Source organism: Temnothorax longispinosus, chromosome 2 (assembly GCF_030848805.1).
Source record: "Temnothorax longispinosus isolate EJ_2023e chromosome 2, Tlon_JGU_v1, whole genome shotgun sequence".
In the NCBI taxonomy this organism is placed as follows: domain Eukaryota; kingdom Metazoa; phylum Arthropoda; class Insecta; order Hymenoptera; family Formicidae; genus Temnothorax; species Temnothorax longispinosus.
In genome coordinates this window covers 15,283,186-15,294,392 of record NC_092359.1, presented here as the reverse complement: position 1 = coordinate 15,294,392, position 11,207 = coordinate 15,283,186, and the positions used below count along the sequence as shown (strand labels likewise).

Genomic DNA, 11,207 nt, shown 5'->3' with positions numbered 1-11,207 from the left:
AAAAGTGCATGCATCGCGACGGCGGGCGTCGCGTCGACGCGCAAGCTCGACATCACCCGGGCGATAATACGTTTTTCCACGATGACGCGACGCATAATCCGCGAATAAATCATGCTTAAGCTTGTGAGCAATGAACAACGAATACCACCAGTGCGGTTCGCGCGGGACTTTATCTCCAAGCGTGACGAAGAGAGAAACCGAACAATAAGATTTAAAATTAATTATTCCAAATTATATTGTAATAAAAATACTAACAAAATGCGGTGGAAATAGTAAATATAACAAAAGGCTGGAGAAAGTTGTGTCTTATTTTCTTAATATAACGCTATACCGTCTATAAAATAATTATGAAGATTACAAGAAAGGGCTATGACTGAACTCGAGAAAAGTTGCGAGCAAATTTACATAAACTTCAAAATGTCAACGTTCTATCGATGACTTCGTTCAAACGTTATTTTAACCCGTTTCGTCAAACCCGAGTTCCGAGTACAGCAGAGACTTTGTCAAACATGGGATCCTGATCTTGTTCATCTTCTCGCTCGTCGTACGTTCTCGTTTCTCGAGATACGATGTAAAGTTCACAATTAGGTAGGTAGGACGCGATATTTCAAGGAACTCTAAAGTTCGTTGCCGAAATAAATTACATGGGGCGCTGCTGCGGAGCACTGCGGTCGGATACACTTTCCCGGTACACTGTGTAGAGGAGGTCCCCGAGCGGGATAGACATTACATTCCGAAAATGGAATGTCGACGCGATGTTCGTACGAGGAGGAGCTTTATCGCGCCTCGTCCGTGCAGGCGGAAGAATGACCTGGCGCGGCGAAAGCCATTACTCGCATTTCGCAAGTCCTGGCACGGCGAAACGAAACGGCGAATTTACACGATTCGCATTTGACGATCATTTCGCGACGAGTCACCCCCAAAATTTTTCTCTCGACTATCATTGATAAATGAGAGAGAAAGAGCGAAATACGATATTATTTTTATAATAAAAATTGTAAAGACGCAGACATGTGTACGCTTCTTTAAAAATAATAATAAACTTTCTAAGTTTTTTATTTAAAAATGCGGTATACTGATAATAAATATAATTGTATTTTATAATAAATGTATTAGTAACAATAATACAATAAATATACTAATATATAATAGTAGGAAGTGACATTTACTTTTATGACACTGAGAAAAAAAATTTATTAATCCCAAAAAATATTTAGTCCAATATACGTTCAACTAAACATTTTAGTTAGTTAACTAAACATTAGTTGAATTAATTAATTCTTGATTAAAGAAACTAAATAAATTATTGAAACAACCAATGTTTAGTTAACTAACTAAAATGTTTAGTTGAACGTATCGGACTAAATATTTTTTTGGATTAACAATATTTTTCTTAGTGGAGATATTAGTATAAGAATGTTAATGAATATACTTTACTCAAAATCTACTAATTTATCTGCTGCAGCTATTAATAAAGTTCATATTTCAATAAGTGATATTTATTTATTTAAGTATTAATATATAAAAATGTAATACACTCACAATGCACTAATTTATCTGCCGCAGCTATTAGCAAAGTTCATATTTCGATTGGCGCAGCCAATTTCTATTTCATCTCTAAATGCGGATGATTACCTCTGTAAAAGGAGATCTTTCGTTTTTATCTTGCGAGGTTTTTTTTTCATCGAACGAGAACTCCAATAAATTCGCCTTGAAGAAAACCCGTTCCTCCGATGCATTCACTTCGAATGATTCATTCGCGTGGGGCACGGACGGAACCAGATATTTTTCTCAAGAGAATAGAGAATAGATGAATCTTAATAGCATACAAAACTCGGAGTTTTCTCATAAGCCACGGCCACCACAATGGAATATGGAACATCCGACCTCGACACCTCGCGTGGCGTCAAACACGAGCGCGCATCTCTCGGCTTATCATCTATTAATACCACGCCGACGCTCCGTCTATCTATTATATATCAGGATCCGACTGGGATCAGTGGGGATCTCTCGTCGTCGTGAATACGTCACCGAAATTCCACCGTGATAGTCCGGGAATATCGATAGACGAGGAACCGACATCGGAGAGGATTAGCGTGTCGTAAGCGTCCGTTCGCGTTCGCCGGCAGAACACGATCGGACAATTTTCCGTCGAGCGCGCCTCGCTGAACCGTTACCTCGCAACGCGCGCGCCGGCGAAAACACGTTTTGCGTAATGTCCAAGCGAAAGAGACGGAAAACCCGGACGAATAGAATAATTACGAAGGAGCCGCGCCACGCCGTCCGACGACGATCGAACCTTCTTTTCCGAAGAACCGCGATGAATTTTACGCCGGCCGTCTTGAAATTCGATCGCCCACAAAACGTACACTATTACACCGTTAGATCTCCGACAAAATATTCGAAATCTACTTTTTACCCTGAATAAAATCAAGGCGACTTAATTAATGTAAGAAAGCGAAATTATAGTATCTAAAAAGCAAATTTTTTATCGCAACGTGTAATTTCCTAGAAACAAAATATCAATATTTATAACTACAGAGTGAATAATATTATTTACTGCAGTTTATGTGCATTGACTTCCAACTGAATCAGTTTCAAAACCTTCATTGATCTCTCTCGCTCTATGGATACTTTCTATAATTATCAATCAACAATAGCCAGGGGGGAGGGGAGAACACGTTATAATTCTACCTTCCAGCGGATCTCTTCCATTCGAGATAAGTACCATTATGGAACCTTTTTCACTGTGCTTGTCGCTAATTGACACTAATTGTTCTGAATTTATGTGAATATCTATTCAGTTCGAGATACGTAATTTTAATGGTATGTTGCATTACGCGAAAATGGTTCCAGCAATGGCAATGTCCTTGTAATTTTCAAAAATTAATGTATATAAATGTCCGTATAAAAATCTGAAAAATTCGAAAACGCAAAACCACGCCTGAAATCATCTATTCTCGTTGTCGTGTTTTATGGAGCTTTATTGGAATTTTCGTGGTTAATCTTAAGGGAAAAAGTTTTTTGTTTTTAAGTTTATGAAATTTCTGTGGCAACGTTATACTTATACTAGAAACACTTGTGAATTAGACAACGCGTTAACGTCCATTACGTTGTCTATAAAAAAACGCTCATTATATCGTTAAGAGTGATTTTACTACGTATAATTCATTAATTCCTTTAATATTTTATACTATATCCTCTCATGTATTTTTCTTCAGGCTAAGACCTTTAACGACTACGAACTGCGAACTATATGTATAACATTCGGTATATATTTCAGAAATCTTTTCCGGAGCAAGTATATCAAACTATCCAAATAACATGATTGAGGTTCATAATGGTATTCGCGTTTGTGCGCTGCGCGATCCATCCAGATTTCAGCATGTATTATGAATTTCTACCCCAGTTTCACATTTAGTTGGAGACTCCAAAGTCAGAAATTCAAAACAATCGTGCATTCTGCACCGCGTCTAATTACTTACAACCGAAAGGTCTGGCGCGAAAGAGAAAGGTCAATCTTCGTGTTAAACCGCATCGAATTATATGCCCGGGGCAGGGGGCGCGCAAAATTGACACTCAAAACACGCGGCTCTGTATTAACCGGCGGACAGAGAAGCGTTTTAAAACGCTAATTGTCATTTCTCGCTCCCGATAGTCCCGATACGCGCGTCATAATTCCCGAACGCTTTCAAAAATCCAATCGCTATTAAGTTTCAAACACCATTTAATTCCCGCGGCTGCGTTTTATTTTAATCCTCGGCAGATCCGCGGAATAATAATGTCCCGTAACCCGTTGTTACATCTGACGGATACACACGGCGATTAACTATTCCCGCTTTTCCCCTATTATCTCTAACAATAAATGTATAGCATCGCGGTGCGACGAGTGCCTTTCTCGATGGCTTTTTGGCATAACATAATAAAACACTCCGCGTTTCCCGAAGAGCACGGGAATTTTGAACGTCGACGGCACGTGTCTGGGCTTTCCCCTTTGGCCTTCTCGCGATCGTGCTTTACTCAAGAGCCTTGACGAGCTGTTATACCAATTTCTGTCGCAAATATTTCCCGACGTTTAGCGCGTTCTCTCCAGAACGCCGACCCAAAGGCGAGGCGGAACTAGCTCGTCCCTCGCCGTCGCGAGTCCTTTAAAAGGCGCGGGCCAGGCGCGCGAAGGATCTTTGACGGTTTTTTAATTATCTAAGCTCCCCCCGAAGATGCTTTTATCATAGTACATCTAAAAGACCCATCATCACGGAGACTTTGGAAAAGAATACAAAAAGGCGAAGAAAACGGCGTCCCTTGCAATTAACTTTTCACTCACACCAATACAAAACATTTGAGTTATAATATATAATAATAATTAATAATACTTTAACGATTTCGATAATTTAAGTACGTGGTTAAATATTTTGTATAATTCATCTGTTTCTTAAGATATTTCCTAAGATTCTATCCACTGAAAACAAAATACTTAGATCCAAGAAAATATTTTGTCACATAGTACCAATGGCTTATTTACTTAATATAATCACATATTTATTTAGAATTAGATATTTTTACTTAATTTTACTTTTTACTTTACTTCTTTTTTACTTAATTCTAAATAATTATGTGATTATATTAAGTAAATAAGCCACTGATACTATGTGAAAAAATATTTTCTTGGATCTAAGTATTTTTTTTTTCAGTGTACCAGACATTTTTAATTTGTCGTATATACTGTTAAAGGATATTAAAGGATAAAATTTAAACCAATATCTTGAGTTGAATAATATTTTGTTATTTTTAACTACCATGTGTGTCGAAATTTATTTCAACACGAAACAGTATCATTTTAACTGCATTAATTTAGTTAAATTGAGTTTTAGTTAAATTGATAGTTTTAGTTAATCTAACGAAATATTGGATAGAAACAGTCGCGATTTATAGAAATGATTAAAAACGACTCGAATTGAGTATAATTGACACTACGAATTTAACGGTGTAAGTTACTTTAAATTAAAAAATAGCTTTACCTTCCTTCTGTTACAATCACTTTTGAAATTAATAATAACTCTGTAGTCTGTAATAAAAACGTCCGTGACCGATTAACGACCAAAAGATTGCGAGATTTATATTTGATCCTGCATACAGGTCATTATAATTATAATCATTCGCGTAATTCCATTGTCACGTAACAATATCCCGTCGCGGAGTTTAAACGCTATTTTATACAACAGCTATTTTATGCAAAGCGCGATTATCTTCTCGTTCCCCCTTTTCGGTATAATACAAAGTCACGTTATCTGTTCAATTCTCCTTACTTCGTTCAAATTGTTACACAGGTGTCGGAAGTTACGGTTGCGCGCCGATCCGACGGGAGTCGGCTTGTCACGACAAGTCACAACCAGATTCGTCACGTCGAACGCGCGTCGGGGACGCGCGCGCGGCCAACTTCACGCGGCTCGCTTCCACTCGCAGCTCGCTTCGCGAGAGACCCGGCGCGGCGAGGGGCCCGCTAATCACGTTCCTTTCATTCTGATCGGAGCGCAATGCGAGGGGACGGCGCACGAGCGCTCGAATGTGACGAAACACCGGGGATTCGCAACGTAAACACGCACAAACGTGCGAGATGCCCATTGCCCCGTCGTATTGCCGCGTATCCTTTCAACGGCGCGACGGCGACGGCCCGCGCTCCGCGCCGACGAAAATGGCGGTTATTTCGTTTTGCGATCCGCGATCGCAAAACGGATTCGTGGATTCCATTTCAAGAGCGAGCGGCACGAGTAGCGGAGTGTTTAGTTTACCTGTCAATTGTTAACTCCGGCGGAAAATGGAAGTGGAATCTGACTCGGCGCGCGCGACGCGTTTGACGTGCGGAAATTCAAATTTGTGTCTCGCGGAAAATGGCGCCACCTCCCTTCGAATTCTCGGCCCGTGGACGCGAGCGCGATTCGCTACTCCGACCGCTCCGAAATTCGTCGGAGCCGGAGGACACGCGGCACGCCACCGGGATGGAAACATCGTCCCGAGTCCCGAGTCCCGACGCGTAGACAGCGGGGGGAGTCGAGAGAGAGCAGCGCGCCTGCCCGGCTCGACGCGGCCGCGGCGCGTCCTACGTCCTACACACTCACCGAGGCGCAGCTCGTCGTTGCTCCGCTCGTCCTGGTGCCGCTAGCTCGCCGCCGTGGGGGATACCGGCCGCCCGACGACGCGCACCTGCACCCGAGGAGGAAGTCGGCTTGCAGCCCCGCGTGTCATCGGCGCTCATCGCCGCGTGACGACGCCGTCGCCGCCCGCGTAGACGCCGGGCATCCGGAATACATGCACGCACAGGCACGCGCGCGCACACACACTCGCTCACACACGCACACACTCGCGGGCGCGCGCGCACACACACGTGCCGGAGAAGAGAAAGAGTGGGTCCTTCCGACGACGACGACGGCGTCGCTTCTCGATCCCGGCGGCTTCGCGACAGCCGGAGCACGCCGACGGCGACGTCCGCGAAACGCGAAAACGGCAGATAGCACGCGCGAGCGCGAGCGCGCACACATACACGCGCGAGAGCGAACGAGCGCCCGACAAGCGGTAGGACCGAACGGAGAGCGCGTTCCGCAACGCACTGGCGTCACTGGCGATGGCGAGACCGCTCGCGGACGAAGACTCCCGACTTCCCGAGGCCAACGACTCCCCCCACCAATCGCGCGCGTTCGACCCAGCTATATATCCCCTCTCGCGCCCAATCCCGCGCGACCTTCCCCTTCTTCCTTCGCCCCCCCTTTCACGCTCTTTTTCCTTCTCTCTTCTTTCTTTCTAACGGCGTGCTCCGAAACGTATTTATTATTGTTAATGTGTTGAAGATAATTAAAGCCGGGCCTCTCTCGGCGTTCCGCTCCGATCGCGGGCGATTAAATTACACGCGACGTTTAAATATTTTTATTACGCACTCCGAGGAACAGACGTACCTCCTTTTCTGTCTCTTCTATTCTCCCAAGTCGCTTCCCAGTTCCCATCACGACGCGGAACGGACTTATTCAACCCCCTCGCATTCTCCCCCGCCCTTCCCGCCGCTCTTATCTCGCGGCGAACGCGCGTCGCCCACTATATCGCCCCGCTCGGTCTCTCTCCTCCGTTCCGTGCCTCCAGCCTCCAGCCTCCAGCCTCCGGCGTGCGAGTGCAAGAGGAGGAAGATCGGAGCGCGGGCAGGACGAGAGACGCGAGCGCGCGAGCGCTAACATGTCGTCCTTCCGCGAACTTTCTCCTCCTCGCGCGGCCCCTTTACGCCGATATTCCGCTCCTCTCTCGCTCAATTCCTGCCTCTCTTTCCCTTCTACCCCATAAGATCTACATCTATTTTGAACCGCTGCCGTACCCCTGCTCCTCCCGCCCGTCGCGCTATATATATTTTCGTATCTGTCGTTCGGTATATTGCTTCTACCCTCGTGCAACCGAAACGCGCCGGCGAGTGCACGCGTATACCTACCCTTCTTACGGGAGGAACGATTTATCAATGAAACAAAAGGAAACGTCGCGAAGGCGACGAGGACGGGGTGACAAAAGGGCGGCGGCGGTGTAGCGTTGAAGGGGCAGAGAAGGAGAGAGAACGGTCGGGATCCTTTCCTCTCGCCCTCGTCCCCCGCTCGCCGGTCGCCGGTCGCCGGTCGCGTCGACGGCGCGAAACCATTACCCCGGGAATGTTGCGCCGTGGATTAGTTTGATTATCGACATGCGGCCGCGCCGAGGCCGCGAGCAATTTAATTATGGAAACGGTATGCTGCAAAGGACGAGCCCGCGATATCCAATTAGTTTCCACGGGCCGCTGCGAGTCCGCTGCAGCGCTCTTAACGATTGCTTAACCCTCCCGAGAGGAACGCTAACTGTTCGTAAACTATCGAGCGCGGACGCCACGCCGCTGACTTGCCGCGACGATCGCGTTTGTTTATAGTTTACGAAGTAGCGGAGTAGCACGGGGATTGCATTTTTTATGAGAGATCGACGCAGATTTGTATAGCCGTTTGCGTTTAGCTATTAATCGCGAGACGAGACGCGACCGTTTGTACAAGAGCGTGATAATTGGAGAAAGAAATTAAACTTTCAACGTGGAATTAAATTTCCATGTCCGAGTAAAGATCGAGCCGAGGCGCGAATCTGATTATCAATTTTATTTTAGGATTCAGCCGAGCAGATATTTAAGTTAAGGCGATGATTATTATAGAGATACACTCGATTATACGAAAATACCGGTGCGGATCGAGACGAAAGCGAGAGAGCGTTCTCGAGTTGAAGCGCGAGATTCTTTTACGCGCGACGTAATCGTCCGATACACAATTTTTGCTCGAGTCGCGCGCCATTAATTCGCAATCGTTGTCGCGCGCGACAAGCGAGAAGCCATATAATTATTCCCCGCCGCGTGGCGAGCCTCTCTCGCGTTTCCTTTGACGTCACGGGGACGTAAACGCGAGTAACGCGTCGAGAGTCGCGTCGAGTCATTCCCGGGGATGCGAAAAAATTGTTTCGTCTCCGGGAGACGGCGAGAAGAGAGTAATCGTCGGGTGCCTCGTAAAAAGGCGCCGAGATTGATGGCCGAGGGCCTTTTTAACGAAGCGCGGAGGCGAGGAGCGTTAATCAATAGCCACCGGCGGCGGGCACCCGGCACCCCCTCCCACCTCTCTTCCCGCCGGCATATTCGAAATAAATTCTAATACGGCCGCCGCCGGAAGGGAGACGATTACCGCATCATTGTTCCGTTCGGCTATTCTTTTCGCCATACGCTGCCGCTGCGCTGCACCGCGCGCGGCTCTCTAATTTTCCTTTTTTTCTCTTCTTTTTTTTCGCCACCGTCCGATAGCGGCCCGATCGCATTAGTCGCAATTAGCGCGGAATTTATTCCCCGAAAAGTTATGCTAACGCCCCATTTGATTAATCGCTCTTTCCCGACCCCTTATCACCTGGGCGAATTGTTATAGGAATATTCGTTAACGAGCGAATAGATAATTACTAATTAATATTGTATATATGCTTTTGTCTATCGCGTTTCATCGGAGAATTATAAAAATTTGATTGCTCGGGGTTGCGACTATTGCAGAGATAAATGTTATCGTTTCTGCAATTGAACGCGTTACGAAATCCCGTTTTGTCACGTAATCGAAAGAATTGAAAAATAAATTTTATGAATTGCATCTCATGAATTTTATCGAATCCTTCACTCTAAAATGGAATTTAGAATTTAATAACTCTATAATTTTACATAAGTACGTGTGAAACATGGAAAGGGACCGAAAATCTAAACCTAAATTATTATAGATCTAAATTTTAGATCGTCTAATTATAAAGGTTGAGTTTCGCCAGACTTCCCTGGTAGATATGTCATTTTGACGTCTTTTGACGTCAATTGACGTCAAAATGACATGTGATTCCTACCTTGGGTTCGTTTCGTCTTAATTTAATTCACAAACTCGCTGCAAAATCTTGAATAAGTCAACCTTAACATCCAGCTTTTAAAATATTTCTCAGTAGACCGGTTTTGTATGATCGAATTATGCTAAAGTTTTCTAAAAAATTGAAAACGACGTTGTGTGTGTGTGTGTGTGTGTGTGTGTGTGTGTGTGAAGATGCATCGCAAACAAAAACATGGATAATCGCGACACGAATAGACATCAACAATTGTGCGATATTAATTTTAGGATGTACAAAAGAAAAATCTTCGTGATTTAATTCGCGCGGCATTTAGCCTGGATCCCGCCCTTTGGCTAAAATCTTTTCCCTTTTTCGAGGAGCCTTGAGCTCTCTATTCTCTCAGAAGCATCCGATTTGAATGTATCAGAATCGCTTCTGTCGCGAAGAAAAAGTTTTTACGGAATTTCGTTAAAGAATCAGCGCATTCTAAAATTATATTTCGACGACAGGATGAGCAACAGGAACGTTGACCGATCAACCTTCCCTTCCGCAGACTCGACCAGGATCCCTAGTGTACCTTCCCGACGGACGATGTCGCTCTCTTACAAGAACAGGTGAGGTTACGTTGTTACGTTCGCGTCGAACACCTGTTGTCAAAATCTGACGTCCCGAGGGAGAGACACGGGGATCCCCATAAATCTAATCGACCATGGTAATTTCGATACATATTGCAATTACGTCTAACAATTTCGCAATCCCCTTAGAACATCGTAAAGTTTCGATACTGGGACTCGAGCCACTTTCTTCGTGTCTCATACGCGACTTTGTTTGGCTTTTCCTTTTGCACAATCAATTTACCTAACATTGCATTCTGCTTTACTCTTTCCCGTTTCATCCGGTATGTAATTGTTGCAGGCGCGCTACTTCAGAGAAGAGGACATAGATGGTACGTTATTGCGAGATCCACCCTTGCTCGTCGTATGTCCGAAATAAAATCGAACAAGCGGTCTGAAATGGATTGTTTTTGCAGAGTTCCGAGAGTGTTTCTACCTGTTCGCTCGAAGCGGCCAGATTCGCACGCTTGACGAGCTCACTATAATTATGAGGTCCCTGGGATTGAGCCCGACGATTGCGGAATTGAACAAGTACATGAAGGACAAAGGTAATGTCTCACGATGTCCAGCTTTCACCGGGGAAACCTTTTACGAAGAGGACGGAAATCATTCGTGTTGATTCCAGGTGGAAAGATGTCCTTTGCCGATTTCTTGGAAGTCATGCACCTTCAGACTCGCGCGGAGGACCTGCCGAAAGAAGTGATCAAAGCTTTTCAAGCTGCGGACACCTCTCACAGTGGCACTATACCAGCACGACAGTTGGCGCATATGTTGCTTCACTGGGGAGAGCAATTGAGTAGCAAAGAAGGTAAAGTGAATGAATAATTTAATCGTAGCTTTTACGTTTGGCAATACTGTCCTTTGTTGCAGTGGAGCAAATCTTCCGCGAAGCCAACGTGTCTTTAAACGGACATGTGAAATACGAGGATTTTGTAAAAATCGCGTGTGCACCTGTACCTGATTATTATTAAGAATTAAGCGATTTTCATATTTATATACCACGTTCCATGATTTTACGCTTCTATATATTCCTACGAAAGGCGCGAAAGAGAAAAATACTTTTACATAAATAAGAAAAGATCAGTTTAAGATTTAAAAGGAGTTTTATAACTTAAAAATATGGTTGCGGGACTTCTGGTTATCGGATAAATAAAGTCTATTTCATTATTTATTCCCATTATATCTTAAATTATACTTTCAACCCTGTTTAAGTAC

The 11,207-nt window shown here is 44.6% G+C and overlaps 1 protein-coding gene and 1 pseudogene across 1 annotated transcript; one reads left to right on the top strand and one right to left on the bottom strand.

Moving 5' to 3' along the window:
* The window catches only part of LOC139808081 (disintegrin and metalloproteinase domain-containing protein 10-like), a 60,045-nt pseudogene extending 53,436 nt beyond the window's left edge, over positions 1–6,609 (bottom strand).
* Positions 6,610–9,967: 3,358 nt separating this feature from the next.
* LOC139808316 (calmodulin-like protein 4) lies at positions 9,968–11,163 on the top strand. Its single transcript, XM_071770161.1, has 5 exons — positions 9,968–10,090; positions 10,294–10,324; positions 10,409–10,540; positions 10,618–10,800; positions 10,863–11,163. Exons 1-5 carry the CDS (start codon positions 10,088–10,090, stop codon positions 10,961–10,963), a joined length of 450 nt encoding a protein of 149 aa, XP_071626262.1. The 5' UTR covers positions 9,968–10,087; the 3' UTR covers positions 10,964–11,163.
* Positions 11,164–11,207: the final 44 nt, after the last annotated feature.

Excerpts from the sequence above, each read along its gene's own strand:
- LOC139808316 (XM_071770161.1), top strand. Across the intron at positions 10,325-10,408 it reads CAGAGAAGAGGACATAGATG|AGTTCCGAGAGTGTTTCTAC; the intron begins GTACGTTATTGC and ends TTGTTTTTGCAG. Across the intron at positions 10,801-10,862 it reads GCAATTGAGTAGCAAAGAAG|TGGAGCAAATCTTCCGCGAA; the intron begins GTAAAGTGAATG and ends CCTTTGTTGCAG.